At 38.8% G+C, this 20,100-nt stretch overlaps 1 protein-coding gene across 2 annotated transcripts in view; it reads right to left on the bottom strand.

The window, feature by feature from the left end:
• Window positions 1–20,100, bottom strand: part of kdm4b (lysine (K)-specific demethylase 4B) — a 499,010-nt gene that overhangs the window by 315,877 nt on the left and 163,033 nt on the right. For both annotated transcript variants that reach the window (XM_072593817.1, XM_072593816.1), the window contains one exon: window positions 2,026–2,075. In XM_072593817.1, the coding sequence (XP_072449918.1) occupies window positions 2,026–2,075 (50 nt within the window). The remainder of the gene's footprint in view (window positions 1–2,025; window positions 2,076–20,100) is intronic.

The following is a 20,100-nucleotide window of genomic DNA, read 5'->3' as shown; positions in this document are numbered from 1 at the left end:
ATCTTTTAAATGTTGCAATTGCAGCAGCTTCCACCACTTTGTAACAATGTCCAAAGAGTGTATGGTCACTTTAATATAGAGTGTTTTCTGAATTTAAAGTACAGCCAGTATACAAAACAACTAAGAGGCTGGCCAAAATAGATACATGTGACAAGTGCGTACTAAATGGATACCAGTGTTTCTAACAACAATTCAAATTTAAACAATTAATTTAAATTTATGCCCAAGATACCAAACCCAAACTGAGTTTGCGTTTACTGTATTGACAACATCGGACCAATGAGAAGGTACGATGTTGGTGGTATAAAAAAGGGGGGCATTTTGAAAATTAGGCAGAGCAATTGCCATTGAACCGGACAGCAACTGCCATCTGTAGAAATAAACACCTTGCTCTTTTAAAACAAAAGTCTCAGAAGGCACTATCAAAAGATATCTTTTACTGCTCTTATAGGAAAAGGTAAGACAATGACCTGGAAGGAAGACAGCATAAGAAACTGTACGGACTAAGGGATCAAATTAATGTAACGCTTAATAATTGTGTTATTTTATACGGTTGGAATCAGATAGTGATTAGTAGAAAATGAGGACTTTAGATGCTGGACACCAGAATCAAAAAGCATGGTGCTGAGAAAACTCTTCATCAGGACAGGCTTATACTCGAAATGTTCACTTGCCTGCTCCTTGAATGCTGACTGACCTGCTGTGCTTTTCCAGCGCCACACATTTTGAATCAGATAGTGATTAGTTAAACAAAACATGGATCGGATTTTTAATAGTTTTTGTTTAGTGTTCACTGTTGGGTTAGGGAAATAAATTGTTATTTTTTTCTTTAAACAGTGGAAGTCAGGGGTTTTTTTTTCCCCACTCACTTACACTTTTAGCAGATGGCAAGGCAAGCTTTTCTGGAATTTAATTAGCAGCGGGGTTCAACCTTCGCGTCGTAACAACTTCCACTGGCAGGTCGTTCTATACACACACCAACCTGTGTGAAACGTTACCCCTCATTTTAAATCTATGCCCTTTAGTTTTGAGCTCTCCCACCATAGAAACTATCAAAAGAGGAGAACGATGGCTCAATGATTAGCACGGTTGCCTCACAGCACCAGGGCTTCCAGGTTACAGCCAAACTGGGATGAAGAATTTTACTTGCCTACCACATCCAGGGCAAATGTAAAGATTGCTCAAGCAGCTCCAGACTGACTGTGCTTGTCCAAGAAAATAATGGTTTTTGATGGTGGAGTCAGTGCAAGGGATGCTGGTCAATTCTGGCAGTGGTGAATTATTCAACATAAGGCGCATGAGATACACACACAAAAAAGCAACTTCAACCTTGCAGCGAAAAGCTCTTGGGAAAAAAACCTCAATGCAACTCACTAAGCCATAAAATTAGAACATTCAGCCTGTGTCTCAATAAATGCTCTTTAGTCTGACCAACCGAACAGCATACTGTCTAAACCTGTTCACATAGAGAATGTGTGTACAATTCAGATTGAATAATAAGTATTTGACACTAATGATCCTGTGGAATGTTTGCTCTTTTGGCATTAAAAGTAATCATCAGTTCAATACGGAGGCATTCACCAATTTGTTACGTAGTACACTCTAACAGTCATAGAATACTGGCCTGACATCCATGTGATAGGCAGCGTCATCTATGTGTATTGTTGAATACCCACTAATTATAGACCATTATTAATATAACATTGTGCATGGACCTCAACAGCTTGAAAATACAAACCTTAATGCTTAAGCAAGGTCTTAAATAACTACAAATTCTGAGACACCCTGCAGGTTTAAGCAATAGTACTGGCAATTTCTAACATATATCATTTTCTGATCTAGCTGTTATTATTTCTTGTTCCTCTAAATGGTATGCCTTGTCTGTTAAGTTGATTTTGCTTGGCTCTACGAACATTCTGAAGGATACAAGTCTTATTACTGCAAAAAAAATATAAACTGCAAAATTATTTCAAAGGTTTTACATTTAGCATTAAATGATTGTTGTCATTTTTTTTGTCTGCTTACCTTTTGCCAGTCGCTCCAGCCTCTTACCATGCTCTGGAGGTATTGCATACCTAAAATAAACGGAAACAGATCATATTAGTCTATTTAAAATTATAGCACATTTTAAAAATATTAAAAAGTGTTTAAAATTTCTGCTGAACGAACCATAAGCTTTCAAACATGGGATTGGGTTTGACTGTAGTTCTAAATGAGTTTTTTTTTCAGCAAAAAACACAATTATTGACCAAATTGATGCACAAACACAGATCCTCAAATGACCTGTTGTATGTGTGGTTTGGGAAACTATAAATATGCAGATTTGACCACAAGTATGACTTAAGTTTATTTTTGCCCTTTACGACATTAAACGGAGAAAACTGTGCCTTACAGTCAGGCCTAGCTCCATTAAGCCCACATTAACCAGGCTTAACATTAATAGAGCTAGTTGCAGATAGTGAGAATCACAGATGCTGGAAAGTCAGAGTCGACAAAAGTGTGGAGCTAGAAAAAGCACAGCAGATCAAGCAGCATCTGATGAAAGGATCTGACCTGAAACGTTGGTTCCCTGGGTCCTCAGATTCTGCTTGACCTACTGTGCTGTGCTTTTTGCAATTCACACTTTAACTACATTAACAGAGTTAGTACAATAAAAAGAATGGTGAAGCAAAGCAGAGACTACCATATGCTGTATACTGTCGTAATTCATATTGCACACTACCAGCTTTTGAGTTAGAAAGAAGCAGCCTCCTACTTAATGCCAGCTGCAGTACGTAGAGAAAACAGATAAAGATCACTAAGTAAACGTCTTAATAATTTGCTAGAAATATGGTGAGAGTTGGAAATTACAAGAGTTTTCGATTATATGATACACCACTGTAAGGAGTAGGTAGTTCTTCCAATCTTATGATAAACAGAATGTGCATTATAACACTGATCTCCAAAAACAGGCATAAATCTTCCAAATTCTCCATATCTGGGAGAATATTATTAAAATAAAACAAAAGAACTGCAGATGCTGATGATCTGAAACAAAATCAGAGATGGCTGGAGCAAGTCAGCAAGTCTGGCAGCACATGGGGAGAAAGGTCACCAGACTCAAAATGTTAACTCTGCTTTCTCTTTACAGATTCTGTTTGAATTTCAAACCTCCAGTTCTTCATTTATGATAAATATCTCACTGCAAAATTTAATTATATGGCACAACTCACTCAAGTTATTCAATGAACTTCAGATCTCAAGATACTGATTACTGCTTGCTTGAAACTGTCACATATTTTGTTACATAATGTATTAGTTTCACAAGTGCAAAAAGTTACACAATAGAAAAATTCAAAAGGAATAGACAATCACTTTCAAATTAAATTCTGAACTTTAGCTACATTAAATTTCCGGGGATCTAAGATGGCGGCAATCTGAGAAGATCACACTGCAGAGCTTCGCATCATAGCAGGAGCAGGATGGTCCTTTAACCCATCCAACCCAGGTCATCAGGATTTCTTGGGGCGTTGGAAAGATTGTAGAGCCCCAAGAAACATTTAAAAATTGACTTACCTGCATTTTCAGCTGTCCAGAAATGCCTCAAAAGGGAGGAGGAGCATCTGAGGCTGGGCCTGCAGCTCAGCCTGCAGCAGCCTCAGAGCCGGCTACTCGCCAGAGCCTGGTGAACCAGCTCTCAAAATCCCGCAAGATGTTGGGGAAACAGATTGAAGAGAAGCTGGCTCCAGTCTCTCTCATGCTGCAGAAGCATGAGCAGCAGCTGGGAGACCTGGAGAAGAGGACGGATGAGGTGGAGCACAGGGTCACAGTGGTGAAAGCTGATGCCAGTTCATTCAAGGAAGAGATCCAAGCCCTGAAGACGCAGGTTCGTAATTTGCGTGACCAAGTGGATGATCTTGAAAACAGGGGCAGGAGAAAAAACATTCGGATCATCGGTCTGCCTGAGGGTAAGGAAGGTGAGTGGCCTGCAGAATTTGTTGAAGATTGGCTTCCAAAATTTTTTGACTTGGAGACTGGCATGAGAGGATTGAAGATAGAGAGGGCTCGCGGGTCGCAGCACGGAGGTCGGGTCTGGGTCAACGTCCTCGTCCTTTCCTGGTGCAGTCCCATCATTACCGGGATAAGGAGAGAGTCATGGAGGCTTCCAAACTCTAGGGGAACGATCCAAAGGCCCTAATTTACGAGGGATCTAAGATCATGTTTTTTCAGGACTTTTCAGCAGCGGTGATCCAGAAACGAAAATCGTATGATGGTGTCAAGAGAAGACTGAAGGAGCTTGGGATTCAGTACTCCCCGAGATATCCAGCAGTGCTGCGGATCACCTGAGATGGATCCATGCATCTCTTTGACACATCGGAGAAGGCAAGAGACTTTGTGGACAAACTAACCTAATTTAAACAATTGTAGTATGTATAAATATTGTTGCTTGGGTATGCGTTTATCATTCTGCAAACGAAATGGAGGAAATCCAGTTGGAGCTTTGTTTTTCCCTTTTTTTTTCCTCTATTGATAATAATTTGGTTCAAACTATGTCTGGCGGTGGTTAAGATATACATTTTAAATTATTCCCCTTTTTTTAAAAAATAAAACAATGTGTTTTGTTTATTCATATTGATATTCTAAGGGGTGTTTATTCTTTTTAGCTTGTGCTTGTGATGTGGCTCTAGCTGGGAGAAGTGAAGGTGGTTGAGATGGTTAGATGCCTATTTATGGGCAGTTCGGGACGGGTAGTTGCCCGCTCCGGGCAGGGGGTGAGTTCCCCTACTCAGCGCTATTGGCGCTTTATATGTTGGTTTGTTTTCTGGTTTTTGTTGTTTTTTACTTTAAATAATTTTGTATGTTTGTTAAATGTAGTGGTTTTAGTTTATGTAGTTTTTATATTTGGTGGACCATGCAACACTAAGACTCAGCAATTTGTGGTTCGGGTTCCTCCTCTCTGGAATTTAAACGTAATCGCAGAAGGTTATGGCTAATGATTTGATTAAATGGTGTACCTGGAATATCAAGGGAAGTCGCTCACCAATTAAGAGGAAGGTCCTCTTGAATCTTAGAAAGGAGGTGGATATTACTTTGTTATAGGAGACACATTTGGAGGACAAGGAGCATCCGAAATTACAGCAGAATGGTTTTGAAAGAGTTTATTTTTCATCATTTAATATCAGAAGTAGGTGAGTGGCTATATTGGTAAGGAAAAATCTCTCATTTAAATTGTTACAATGTGTTAAAGACACATACGGGAGGTTTGTAATTCTTAAAGCCTTGATAAATGGGGATGAATATGCCATTTTAAATGTTTATTGTCCCCCAGCTCATCCTCTTAAATTCTTGGTTGATGCTTTTTCTAAACTGATAAGTCTCAAGTCTCAACACATCATTATAGGGGGAGATTTTAACTGCCTCATGAACCCCACAGTAGACAGGTTGCCTAAAAAGGTCCCTCGATACCCTCGGCATAAACTAAACTGTTATTGGGTTTGTGTAGGGAATTAGGGTTGGTGGACGTCTGGAGGTGTCTCCACCCTACAGGTAGGGATTTCACGTTTTTCTCCAATCTGCACAGATGTCTCACAAGGATTGATTTTTTTCTGACCCCTGCGGTAACCCTGGATCTGGTGGTACCCTGTATGATTGGTAATATTGCCATCTCTGATTGTGCTCCAGTGTACCTCATGGTTAAAATTAAGGAAGTTACAGTGGATTTAAGGTACTGGCGAATGGACCCCTTTATTCTCATGGGCAGCATGTTTGTGGAGTATTTCTCTAGGGAATTTCAGGCATTCCTAGACATCAACATATGAGCTATCAACCGAGCCTCTGTTCTCTAGGAAACTGCCAAAGCTTATGCCAGAGGGTTAGTTATTTCATATTCCACAAGTAGGAAGCAGCAGAAGGGTAAGCAGCAACATCTCCTTGAAGCGTGGTTGAAGGCAGCCGAGAAGGCCTATTTTGACAGACCTTCATTGGTCAAACTACAGAGGATTACGGCACTGCGGTCTGCAATAAATTCTGTGCTCACGCAGATGGCAAAGAAGGAGTTGGCTTTTGCAAAGCAAAGATCATACGAGCATGGTGACAAGCCAGGCAAAAACTTAGCAAACCTTGCCAGAAAGAGAAGTGCCCCACAAACCATGACAGCGATTAGGGTCTGGAAACCTAACACGTGATTCTAAAAAGATTAAATGTGGCGTTCCAGAGATTCTACTCTAAATTATATCAGTCTGAGAATTGTGAGGAGGGGCAGGCCAAAATGGAATCCTTTTTTAGAGATCTGAAGCTCCCGGGTATGACTCCCGAACAACAGACCTTTCTCAATGCCCCATTATCAGAGCAATTAGTGCAGGAAGCTGTGAGGCAGCTTCAGAGTGGAAAGGCGCCCGGTCCTGATGGACTTCCCAGTGAATTCTATGAGGAATTTATAAGTATACTGTCAGGCCCGATGCTGAATATGTTTAATGATTCATATGTTTGTCTCCCACCATCTCAGAGAGGTCAATATTTCACTTATCCTTAAAAAAGGGAAAGATCCGGAAGACTGTGCTTCATACAGGCCCGTCTCGCTCTTAAATGTGGACTTTAAGATCCTCTCTAAGGCTCTTGCGTTAAGGCTGGAGACTGTGTTACCCTCTATTATTAAAGAGGAGCAGACAGGCTTCATAAAGGGTCGCAGATCCTCCAATAACATTAGGAGGCTGCTTAACGCAATTCAAGCATGCCAACAGCAGTCAATACAGGGATTGGTGATTTCTTTAGATGCAGAGAAGGTATTTGACCGAGTTGAGTGGCCGTACCTTTTCTATACTCTAGACCAGTTTGGTCTGGGCAAAGTTTTCATAAGTTGGGTAAAGGTTCTCTACAGTGTACCTCTCGCTGCGATCATTACCAACAGGATACAATCAAGCACTTTTAATATTTCTAGGGGCAGCCGGCAGGGCTGTCCCCTTTCACCATTACTTTTTACATTGGTGATTGAACCGTTGGCAGAGACCATTCGTGGGGATCTCAATATATCAGCTCCAGAAGTGGGGTCAAAATTACATAAGATCTCACTGTATGCAGATGATGTTCTAATTTTCTTGACAAATCCAGTCTCAGTGCCTTGCCGGATACAATGCATTAATGCGTTTGGCACTTTTTCATGGTATAAGATTAATTTTGCTAAATCAGAGGCTATGCCTATGGGTGGTCTTACAAAAGAGTTGGCTCTTGAGTGACTATAGATTCCCATTTAGGTGGTCACAGGACATTAAAAATTACCAATTAAGCTCGCTTTTGACCTACGTAAGTGATTGGGTTTGTGGGGACCCTCTTTCAATATGGCTAGATATCGAAGTCTCCCAGGCAAGGTGCCCCCTTACCAGTTTGCTGTTTTTGGACAAGGTGAGGACAGTTAGGGAATATTGCCATAACCCAATAGTCATCAATACTGTTAAAGCATGGAGGGCAATTCAGCAGAGGGAAGGTAATATCGGCAAAAAATCTTTGTTTATACCATTAGTCGGTATGCAGAGTTTTCAACCAGGTATGATAGATTCAGGATTTAAACGTTCAGCAGCTAAGGGTATATATCTTGCATGGGTGATTTATTTGAGGGAGATGTAATGATATCCTTCGATCAGTTAGTACGGAAGTACGAGTTACCTAATAGAGACCTCTCAATTTTTTTTAAGTTAGGCGTTTTATTCAAAAAAGGACCACACTTTTGACTGATCCCTACAAATGTGACATAGAAAGAGGGGTACTAAGAGCTAAAAGTACACTCTCTGTCAGTAGTCTAGATCACCAACTGTGGGGTGCCACCTCAGATGAGTCTGATCAACACTGCGAGATGTGGGAAAGAGAGCTGGGTGTTGAAGTTTCTTCAGAGACATGGGAGGATATTTGGGAGAATGCAAGGAAGATATCAATTTGCAATAGGACCTATGCTTTACAGTTGAAGATTCTCCACAGGGTCCACTTAGCCCCAGACTGTTTGTCAAAATTTAAACCAGGGGTACAGACCATGCCCCAAGTGCAAGGTCTGTACGGGTACTCTTACCCATTGTCTTTGGTCTTGAGACAGGCTTCAAACATATTGGAGCGCTGTGGTGGGTGCAATGGAGAGGATTTTAGGTGGGGGGGGTGGGGGGGGGGGGCGAAGAAGGATCCTATTTCGCTCCTTTTGGGCCTACCTATTGTATTTCCTGCAGACTCTCATAAGGCAAAACTTTTCAATATTCTTACATTCTGTGCAAGGAAGAATACCTTGCGAGGTTGGATATCAGAAAACCCCCCCAGGACTGTCGGGTTGGCTGAAGATTGTTATGGAGCATATTCCCCTGAATTTTCTCACAAATATGGTACACCACAAAACTGAGAATTCTTACAAGACATGGCAATCCTTTTTGAAATACCTGGACACCGATTTATCTGCCACACTAACAAGGGCTTTTATATAGCCGTAACGATTGTGTTTCATGAGTCCAATATCCAGGGAGGAGGAACTGTGAATGTATGAGTGTTTTGTTTGGCTGGGCTGAGTTATTACTATTTATTTGTTTGTTGTTAGGTGTTTATTTAGTTAGTTAGATAGCTAGTTTAGGGGTTTTTTTAAAATTTTATACTTCTCTATACATGTTTATACATTCGTATAGGAGGGTGGGTTGGGGATTTTTTTTTTATTATTTGGGTTTAGTTTTGTATTATTTTTGTACTGTTTTGAATTGCATTGTATTTGTTGTAATATTTAAAAATCTATTTTTTCTGAATAAAAATATGTTTAAAAACTAAAGTGATTATACCTGAACATCTTTTATAGGCTGGTCATATCTTACAATCAGCCATCCATTCTAATGAAAATAATGTCAAATAATAATATGGATTACAAATATGGAGAACTAAATGCTACCTGGTAAAGTTCAAACAATATAACAGGCATTCTCCGAAAACAGAGAATCCAAGTTCCTTTGAGAAACTGATATAATTAACACATCGCATCCCAAGGTGAATAGTCATTCTGCTTGAATTAGGTTTGAGGTCCAAAGGTCAGACTGTCAGCGATAACCAGTTCCTTTACTTGGTTCTCCTTGAGCTCCTAACATTTGTTACCGTAGACTGATTAAGATGCCTCCTGGGAAATGATGTAAAGTTGCTTATATCCTAGTGGATTTCAGAGCTGGTTTCTGCCATTGCACTGTGAAAAGCTAATCCTTTATCACTTCAAAAAAGAACAGGTCTACTTATCCAGAAGCAGACAAGAGAACTGGATTTTGCAGTGTTAATGTCAGGAGCAGCTACCAGGCACCAATCTCTGACCTAAAACAATTGTCAGTATAAAAGCAGCTGAAGACTTCCAAATACAGATTGCAATAATCCCGAATACATCAAGCTGATCCTCTCAAGAGCCAGGCTGCTCTGAATACAGATAAATGACTTGCTTGCATCAAAAAAAAGAATACCCCTCTCAGACAAAGCTGAAATAGTCTGTTGAAAGAGCTATAGTATTTTAGTCATTTTACATAACTGAATTCTGAAAATGAGCACGAAAAATATAAGTGAATAGATAAACATCCTGGAAGGAGGGAGAGGAACCATATTAAAAAGAAACTCCTGTCTAAAACAAAATCAGATTGTTAGCTTAAAGGGTTGCTGTAATAAAAAAAGTATCCAGTTACTCTTCACTAGAATATTTCTCAATTCCTCTTGAATGGCTATTGTCAAGGGAAAATTGCGCATTTGCAGATTTCATTCAAGATATTTAACTTATGCTCACTGCCAAAGAATTTCTTTCCATACAAATCACAATGTAACTTTGTAGAGATATCTGGTACTGAACTAGTTCACAGAAGCTGAACAGAAAAACACGATATTTAATGAACATATCATGAACCCCGACCTAAACTCCTAAATTTCTGAAAGCAAAATGACTGCCTTGCAAGCTTTAAGCTACACTAGAGGTACATGAAATTGGACCAACAATGTCAAGAGTTATTTCAGCAACCAGTATCACTGCTGATCTTTTCATTGTTTCCTCTTCAGATACAAAATCAAACAAGTCTGACAAACTTCTCTACTATTGCCAGATTTGAACCAAAGTCTACAACATGCCATCTTGTCTACCTGTCACAGATGCATGATATGTTACCTTAAAGCCAGGCCACAGGCCCATGGCATGGAATAAATGGATAAGTTGAGGTTCCTCTTGGCCTGGACAAAGTGTAACCAACCTAACTCACCTGCGTTCATGTTTTTCAACATATTTTCAAAGAATCAAAATGGCATTTAATCAGACAAATGCGACATACTATGTAGATGCAGTTTTTACAACCAGTTTTCCTGGAAAATGCTTAATCATAGCAAGTGAGCAGAGTAACCAATATATCAAAAGAAGGAATGTAAAATTATACAAAATGAGGGGTACATTCAACTTATTGAGCCTGCTCTGCCACTTAAATCAGAACATGGGTGGTCCTCGACTTGATTGCCATTTTCTCTTGCTGCCTTCAGAATTTTAATAGCTAAAGATTTATCAAATTTCTGATATAAACATACTCAAACAGTGAGCATTCACTGCCCTCTGGTTTGGAGTTCCAAAGATCTACCACTGCATCTGCTGGCTCTAGTCCCTACTTATTTAGGGAAAACATTCTTTTCTACATTAACACTACCAGGTCCTCTACGTATTTTGTATGTTTCAATGAAAATCACCCCTCATATGGGAACAGATGCATTTGACAGACAGAGAGACACACACACACACACACACAGTGCCCCTGACGTGGGCAGCATGGTAGCAGTGGTTAGCACTGCTGCCTCACAGCATCAGGGATACAGGTTCAACTCCACCCTCTGTGCAAACTCTACACAGGCAGTTGCCATTTTCCCCGTCCACCTGGGTTTCCTCCAGGTCGAAAGAGGCGCTATTTAGGTGGATTGGCCATGCTAAATTGCCCATACTGTCCAGAGATGTGCAGGCTACATGGATTAGTCAGGATAATTGCAGAGGTAGGATTGGAGGATGGGTCTGAATGCGATGCTCTTCTAATCCACACTGACCCTCAGATGAGCTGTATAGCCTGCTTCCACATCAGATCCAGACAATGATTCAACGTCACTGCAAGGGAGTCTGCAATTGCCAGCACCAGAAAGAAATTCCTTGCATTTCCTCAGTTTCCAGAGAAATTCTGTTCCCATGTCGGACTCTGCACTGAATTTAATAAATTTACCTCTCAATTATTTGGTTTTAAACACCCAATTTATAGAGCGCACACAAACCCAGGAGACTTTTTAGAAGCAGCATTCACTGTTTGAACTTTACACAGAAGTGGGACAGCAAGTGAGTGTGAAGTAGTGATGAGAGAATATGGATATGCAGTGATAAGAGACTGAATGTGCAGCAATGAAGAGGAACAGTGAAAAAGCAGAAACAGCAATACACAAGGACATGAGCATTATTAACTTTTGGTTTCAGCACAAAGAGATACAGTGCTAGAGAATGCAGGCTCTGTCCCCTCAACCCTTCCTCTTAGGACCATACCATCAGCCCAGGAATCTAAACTATTGTATATTTGATGCACTTCTTCTACATCATGCATGTCATTCTTTTGGTAATACCAAAACTAGACAATACTTCAAGTGCAAAGTGCAAATACTTCAAATTGCTATGGAATTGCAGCAAGACATTCTTACTTCTGCACTCGAATCTACCTGTAATAAAAACCAAGAGAGGAGGAACAACATGGTGGCTCAGTGGTCACAAATGCTACTTCACACCACCAGGAACCCAAGTTCGATTCCAGACTCGAGTGACTGTCTGCATGGAGTTTGCACATTGTCCCCATGTCTACTTGGGTTTTTGCCATGTACTCCAGTTTCCTCCCATGGTCTGAAGATGTAAAGATTAGGTGGATTAGCCATGCTAAATTGCCTAAAGTGTCCAGGGATGCATACGTTCGGGACATTAGCCATGGGAAATGCAGGGTTACAGAGACAGGTCTGGGTGGGATGCTCTTCTCAGGGTTGTTGTGGACTTATTGGGCCGACTGGCCTGTTTCCACACTGTGGGGATCTTACTCTATATGAACATGTAGGCTTACTACAAACTTTGATATGAACGGGCTCACTGCTAAAGAATATTGAAAATTCTAGTAGCTGATGGGAATGGAAGACAATAATTTGTTGAATACACTCAAGAAAGATTTTTGTAATACTGAGCAAAACAAAGGGACAAACATTAATCCTAATTAGGAGTTATCCTTACAAATTAATCAAGCACATAAAAATTCCACACTTTTACTCAGATCCACTTGTAACACAAATGCTCATCTTTAAAGTTAAAGTTATTGTTAATAAAGCAGCAGTGCATTTGTAATAGTTATTGTAAAATAAGTACAATTGCTGAACAGATGGAAAAATATTAATACGCAAATTTTAAAAAAATCCTTCAATGGGTTGTGCGTGATTAGAAAAACAATCAACTGACAAGAAAAGGACAATTAAGGTATTTATCAGAAATGCTATTGTTATTTAGGATCACAAATAGAACGTTTGTCTTATTCATTCTTGGGATGTGGGGGGCTGGCTGGGCCAGCTTTTATTGCCCATCCCTAGTTACCCTTGAGAAGATGGTAGTTACCTGCTTTCTTGAACCACTACAGCCCATTTGGTAACTAGAGTACAGCATGAAAACAGACCTTTTGGTCCAACTCACCCATGCCGACCAGATATCATAACCTAATTTAGTCCCATTTGCCAGCACATGATCCATATCCCTCTAAACCCTTCCTATTCATATACCCATCCAGATACCTTTTGAATGATGTAATTTTACCAGCCACACCACTTCCTCTGGCAGCTCATTCCATACAAACACCACCCTCTGCATGAAAAGGTTGTCCCTTTTATATCTTTCCCCTCTGGAATACTCACAGGATGTTAAGGCATCTCCAGAATACTGACCTCTGCCTACTCACCATTTTGGAATAAAGTGAATTGAACCTGAGCCAGATTTTGAATGTAGCAAGGCAAGTGCAGGCGATAAGTGCCAGCAAGCTGCTCAGTCATTTTCAATTTTCAGCTACTCAAATCTTCTCTCTTCAACTGCATACACAACAGGAAAAAATCTAAATTGCCAATCTCACAAATAGTTTCAATTTTAACAAAAACCGGCTCCAATTTATCAGCTTTAAAAATGCCTTACTGAAACTTTTAAAACTCTAACATTGTATTGTCTTAGAATGGAGCATCTGGCTTTTTCTTAAAGTACAATTTTTATATTTAATACACCTTGTAAACATAAAGCAAGTAATTTAACAGATTTTACATCTTTTTTTAATTTCTTGGCCTTGGTTTAGGTCAAACTGCAGTATGTTTTAGTTTTGCAACCAACAAGTAAACATCCACAAATTTGGCAATCTTTTCGCCAGATGATTTCACTTAGCTCTGGGAATATTCAATGATCATTCGGTCTTTCATGAATAATGAACTTGAGCTGAAATTGACTAGCATTTGGTGAAATAAAACAATAAATTAAATTACTCCTCATTCATGAGATAGCAGGTAGCTCCAATAAATTGCTCTCCACCATATTACGCCAAAAACACTCAAACACAGCCTGACAGGGAATAACAACTTTTCTGGGAAGTCAGTTTTGTGCAGACAAGCTACAACACTTCCCTCACTAACTTCATGAATATGTTGACAAACTTTAACGTAAACCTCCAGCAGGAGCACTTCATTATGCAGGATGAAGTAGTAGCCCCTCCCACTTGAATACATACAATAAACTGGCACTGGACTGCTTGGGACTGTCTAATGGTGATCAGGCAACACTTCAACAGTCTGGAAGCTGAGATAACAGACAACGATGTTCAGACCCACGCAACTTAATAGTCTCACTGACTGCGTTAATCTTATGGTTACAACTAGCAATTACCAATTGTAAATAAGGTAATGCTGTATTGTTGAAATAGATTATTATATCAATCACAAAAGCCATGGAACAAGAAATTAGTTTTCATTCTAATTCAAATTCTTTCAAGTCAAACATACCTTATTTCATTTCTAATATCATTAAGCCCTATTAATTCAGAGAAGCTCTGTTTCAGATTTTATAATAGCCACCTTTAACCCATTTTTTAATATCTTAATCACAAAAATACAAGCAACATTATTTCCCCTTCCTTTGTTATTCAGGGCTTAGAACATTCATTATTGAAAGATTACCTAGGTCATTCTGTATAAAGCTGCAACCAACAGTTTTTCTTACTACTCACTAATAAGAGAAAGGAAGGAGTCAGGAGGAAATAAATGAAATGTAAACTTAAAAACTTCAAACACAGGAAAATTCCCTGAATGAAGTATAAACTGTAGATCAGGAAACAGTTTAAGAACAGACATGATATGCACAAATGGTGCCATCCAGTGTGCAGGGAGACAATGCATGTTTGTGCTTCCTTCTGTTCTGTTGTTCTTCATTATATTCATCTGTAATGTTTCTACCACTGAGAGCAGTGATTTTATATGAAATGCTAACCTGCCTAAAGACCACCAATATTTGTCTGCCGCTTGTCAAACATTCTCCAACAAGGCTCTCACATGAAGAGTAGCAACATTACTCAGAGCTCCTGTCACTGGTGGAAATGTATTCTAGCATCAGTTACCAGCTCAACAAAAGCAACTACATCTCAGAGAAAGATTCAAAAAGATTCAATCAAGTCTCAGCATAATACACACAATTACATTTAATTTTCAACATAGAAACAGGTAAGTTAGGTCAACACATCTGTGCCACTTACCCTCAATGCATTCCTTACTCCACCCTACTTCATCTATATCTACCTGGATGCACTGTAGTTCCACTCCTTCCTCTCTCTCCTGCTTATCTGCTTCTCTTTAACAGCTTGAATTCCACCTCAATTTCACCTTTTGAATTCAAGTTCAACATTCTCACCACTATGGATAAATGCATTTTTCTTGAATTTTTCTAATTGGATTTAATAGTGACCTTCATATTTTTGGACCCGAGCTTTGGATTCCCCCAAAGTGGAAACTGTTTAATAAAGCTCTTCATAATTTTAAAGACCTTTTTTAGGTCATTCCTTAGTCTTCTCCCCTCCAGAGAAAAGAACATCACTCTTGTCTTAAACATTATAAAACGTATCGGTTCAGTAACATCCTTCTAAAATTATTTTAATATCTTCCTTAAGGTCCCTTTCCACTGATATGAAAATTAAATGCCAAGGTGATGGGAATGTAAGCTGCAAGAAGGACACAGACTACAAATTGATATAGAAGGGTTAAGCACCTGGGTCAGAAGTTAGCAAATAGTATACTGCAGTACTTGTAAAGTTATACATTTCGGGAGTAAGAACAAAAAAAAATCAATTTTTTTTAAATGGAGTGAAATATAAAACATTAACATTTAGACAGGTTTGTGCAGACTTGTATAAGGAATAAGGAAAGCTAGCATGTAATTGAGAAGGCAAACAGCATTTTGGCTTTTAACGTTAGAGAATCAACAGCAAATGGAGAAAGTGAGGACTGCAGATACTGGAGAATCAGAGTCGAAAAGGGTAATGCTGGAAAAGCACAGCAGGTCAGGCAGCATCCAAGAAGCAGGAGCCTAGATGTTTCAGGCATCAGCCCATCATCCTGATGAAGAGCTTATGCCCAAAACATTGATTCTCCTGTTCCTCAGATGCTACCTGGCCTGCTGTGCTTTTCCAGCATTACCCTTTTTGATTCAATCAACAGTATATAAAAAAAGAAAAAAAGTCTAACTATTTTTAAGCATTTTAATGACACTACATTTTGAGCACTGTCTGTTACTTTGGTGTCTATATCTAGGGAAGGATATATTTCAGTTAGTGATGGTACAGCAAAGTTCATTACATTAATCTTTACCGAAGTAAGTGATCTTACTGAAAGATGGGCACTGCATTTCCCTGGGGTAGGGCCAGGGGACAGTGCATCTGGACAAGAGGTTGATCAATTTTTTTTTAGAAAAGAGCCTATTCCATCATTCGGAGGGCTGTGAATCTTTGGAATTCCTGGAATCCAGAAGACTCCAAATACTCAGTTATTAGGTATATTCAAGGCTTAGATAGATTTTTGGTCTGGGATATGAAAAAGTGGGCAGAAAATTATAGTTTGGATAGAAGATCAATCATGATCATAATGACTGGCAGAGAAAGTGCAATGGATTCTTGCTAATTCTCAGGTTCATACTTTCTAGAATCGAGACAATGGTCTACCCAGCTTCACACAAACTTAGCATACCCTCCCTGCTTTCCACTTTTATTGCTCCAGAAAAGAACCCAGTTCTTTGTTTGCAGTTTTCATGGCCCTATTAAATTGAGACAATATTCTACAGGTTTTCCAAACACGCTAATTATCTATAAAATAACCAAAAATGGAATGGCACCAACATTGAAAGAGTTTCTGAAATGAAATCGTAACAGTCCTTTCTGCTACTTAATATTAATATTGCCTAAAATGAAGAAATTCTACAGGCTTCCAGGGAAAAAAAAAATCACTTTCGTTATTAAAGCGACTTTTGCTAAACCCTTGCAAGGTAAATCAGCTTTAACTTTGTCAAATCTTATGCACGCTTAACTGGGCATAACCACCCAGACATGCTTTCACTTGCGACACTCTTTCCTGTTTTGCACAATGAAGTAGCTGATTTTTTTCCCCACAAGCTAAATATAAAGAATTAAGAACTAGAGCATTCCATGAAAAAAAGGATTTAGTGCAGGTCACAGCACAAGCTTATAATTTACAATATCTGATCAAAGGGGAGATAAATTTTGCCCTCAAGTCTTCACACATGTTTTATGGCAATAAGTGTATGCGTGTGGTCAGCATTAGTAAAGAAACGGGGAGGAGGAGTTTCTCATTATTTAGTTCCATTCAGACTTACCAAGGCCACTGTGTGTCAAGGTCTACTTTTATCTGTTCTGAGGCAATTTGCCTGCAGCAGTATATCAAAAGTACTTCCTTCTCTTCCCCGGAATGAAAATCACTTAAAGATTCATAAACTTGCGGTCAAGTTGAAGGTTTTTTTTCTGCTCACTCAAGTTAAAATTTTTCTTTAAAAATAAGGTTATGAAGAAAGCAACCATTCATAGACGAAGAATTTGCATTCAAATGAACAGAAATTCCAGTGTGTTGCAAGACAGAGGGTCAGGTTGAGGGAATAAAAGAAGAATTATTGACCTCCAGGAGCAAACTAGGTTCCCACATGCTCTACACAATATTATTTTCTCCACAAGTACCAAGTTGAATACATTAAAGCATTTTCATAGAACAAGCATTTCTTGTACAGTTAGACTACTTCATATTATTGTACCACAGAAACTCTAAAAACAAACAAGCTCTATATTAAAAAATTAAAACAAAATGCAATCACTGATTGTGTTTTCCCTTCCCATCTTTCCAATGTGTTAAGGATTAAAACTAATCCCTAGTATAGAATTCTGGATTACCTATTTTTGGTGCACTTTGTACTGTACTCCTACCTTAGATCATAGTGCAAACTGCACATGTGCAGGCATTTCCAACAAACAAGATGGACAGAGTATGATCGGCTTAGCCACCTTGACTTTGTTTTTCTGTTGTCTTCAACTCTTGAAACACTAACTATTGTATAGTTAGCCTGAGAATGCTCACAAGAGAATGAAGGGAAAATAAATAGTTTTAACTCAATATATCTTTGGCTTCGTTCACAGAGAACATGGTAACCCGAATGTTATGGCTTAACTTTAACTTACTTCAAGTAACTGGATGGAAAAAGGAAGTTGGCCACTAGATGAAAACAAATTATTATGCCACTGAAGACCGATACTACTATAGACAAAATACAATGTGGTTTAAGTCCCAAATTGCTTCTGGATCAATTATGACAAATTATTGCAAGGAAAAGAGAAATTTCTACTAACACAGCAGTCAAATAAGGACCCAAAAAGCGGAAACCAGTCAAATAACTTAATTGTTAAATTATGAACTGTTCTTCATGCAAAAAGCCTTTTTGATTCACTATCAAATAGTACAAATAAAAAAACTAAAAACGCAGCAGGTAATTTCCTTTGTCTATCTTTTCTTACTCCCACTCTGGGTAGGGATTCTGTTATTTCAGTTATTTGCAAATCTATTTGTTTCCTTAATATCTTCCTGATGAAAAGGGCCTTTTGTTATTTACCAATCTTCTGCTTTCCTTTCCATAATTAGAGTATTACCATTTGTTTTGCTTCCTAGTTCTTCTTGATTCAGCTAATGCACTTATTTTTTAGTTCAGAAGACAGACATTGACTTAAAAATTAATGTCTTTTATTTTAAACCAATGCTGACTGACTAGACATCTCTATTTGAATTCCTCTAATCAGGTTTCCTAACCTGCCACAGTACTGAGCTTTTATCAAAATCACAGGTGTATGCCATGTCTCTTCTGCTTCCAATATTTTTTCCAGATTTGGCCACATCATCCTCCTCTAACACTTGCCACTGCAATCCAACTACGTGGGAAAGCATTCATACTGTTCCATTTTCATTTATCATAGGCTGAAAGATGCATTTTGATTCAATTTCATTTTTGGGACCAACCTCCAATGCGCACTTTTAAATTGAAATTTTTTTTTCCACCACTTCCAATGTTTCTCAAAATATGGTCTGTTTCTTATTCTGTAACTAAAATCTTTTATCCTTCAAAGTTAAATTCTAGCTGTTTGCTGTATGTGACACCATGAGTCCTTTTTTATTTCAATACTTTTAATTAACTTGCATCCAATGTTTTCCAAAGATTAATTGAATTTTAAGGGAGAATACACTGAGTGAGCCTCCATTCCAACAATTCCATTGTACTTACATTGCTGCTTTAACTAACACCTCACAATTAAACAGCAAAAAATTCAAAAGGTGGTGATTTTAATGAGTCAATTCACTCTGAACAGACACAGATGCACAAACAGATCTTAATGTACTGAACTTCAGCTGTTAGTCAAAAGTTTCAATCTTGTATTTGATAAGAGTCCTTTGAAGTGCTATTTCTAACCAAGTCATGTACATCAGAAGAAGCCAATTTCACAGTGGCTGCACAGAGGTTGTACAAACAGCCGATGTGTATTTTAACATGCTATAATTACCCAAAAGCAAAGACAAGGAATTTAAAATGCATAATTTCTTGCTCATACTGAAAGTTCACCCATGTGAATAAACTCGTCCTGATGACTGCTGACATGCATAAAATGTCATCATTGCAAATGCAAGGGCATATTCCAGTACTGACAACTTTAGGATTTTTTTTGTGACAAACGTACACTGCCTGAGCTTCCCAAAGTGTTGATCAATCATCTTACAATAAAAGCAGTCAATCACTGCATAGCATATTCAGTCAAGAGCCACAACCTTGGTGCTACATGCTGTAGCAGAAGTAACAGTAAGAATATAGTGTCCACTTCAGTCTTTTTCTACAAAAATAAAAGACAAACTCTAAATCATCAAAATAGCCTAAGATCACTAGCTGCAGTGTGCATTCCAGCAAGGCAGTATATATCTCATTTATACAACCTGTACTCAAATAGCAGTTCTACCCAGTAATGATCTTGTGTATGCTTAAGGCCTTTCTAAGGTTTGTATTTTTAAAACAGGTTACACTCACATTCAATTTGCTGCCACTGGTTCAGCACCAATGCTCGGACACGCAACCAGTGGTAGCCACTATAGACTCTTTAGAATTAATTAAGAAGCCTCTTAAGACTCACCAGTTCACATATCAACTGAAATTTCAACATCCAGGCCACAGCAGGTAGGACAAATTACGTGAGGGACTCTCCATCTTCTCCCCAACCCCCAAATTCATAATGGCTACGTGACTGGTGCAGTCACTGGCAACTCCCTGGATCATAGCGAAACAGTTGCGACATGTTAAACAAACTAAATAAAACTGCCCATTTTTGTCTCCATCTGCACATCAGCTGTTCCTATCTCATCTGATAGATTGCTGATCTGAATGTTGGAGGGTCTCCGACTGACACTCTAGCTTTGACAGCTTGAACACTGTCCCTGATTGGATGTAGGGATTGCTCCTGACCTTTGATTAGCTACAGTATCAGAAATTTCAGTGGCTGT

Source organism: Chiloscyllium punctatum, chromosome 24, assembly GCF_047496795.1.
Source record: "Chiloscyllium punctatum isolate Juve2018m chromosome 24, sChiPun1.3, whole genome shotgun sequence".
Lineage (NCBI taxonomy): Eukaryota > Metazoa > Chordata > Chondrichthyes > Orectolobiformes > Hemiscylliidae > Chiloscyllium > Chiloscyllium punctatum.
Note: the sequence above shows the minus strand (reverse complement) of the source record. Positions and strands in the feature narration are given on the sequence as shown.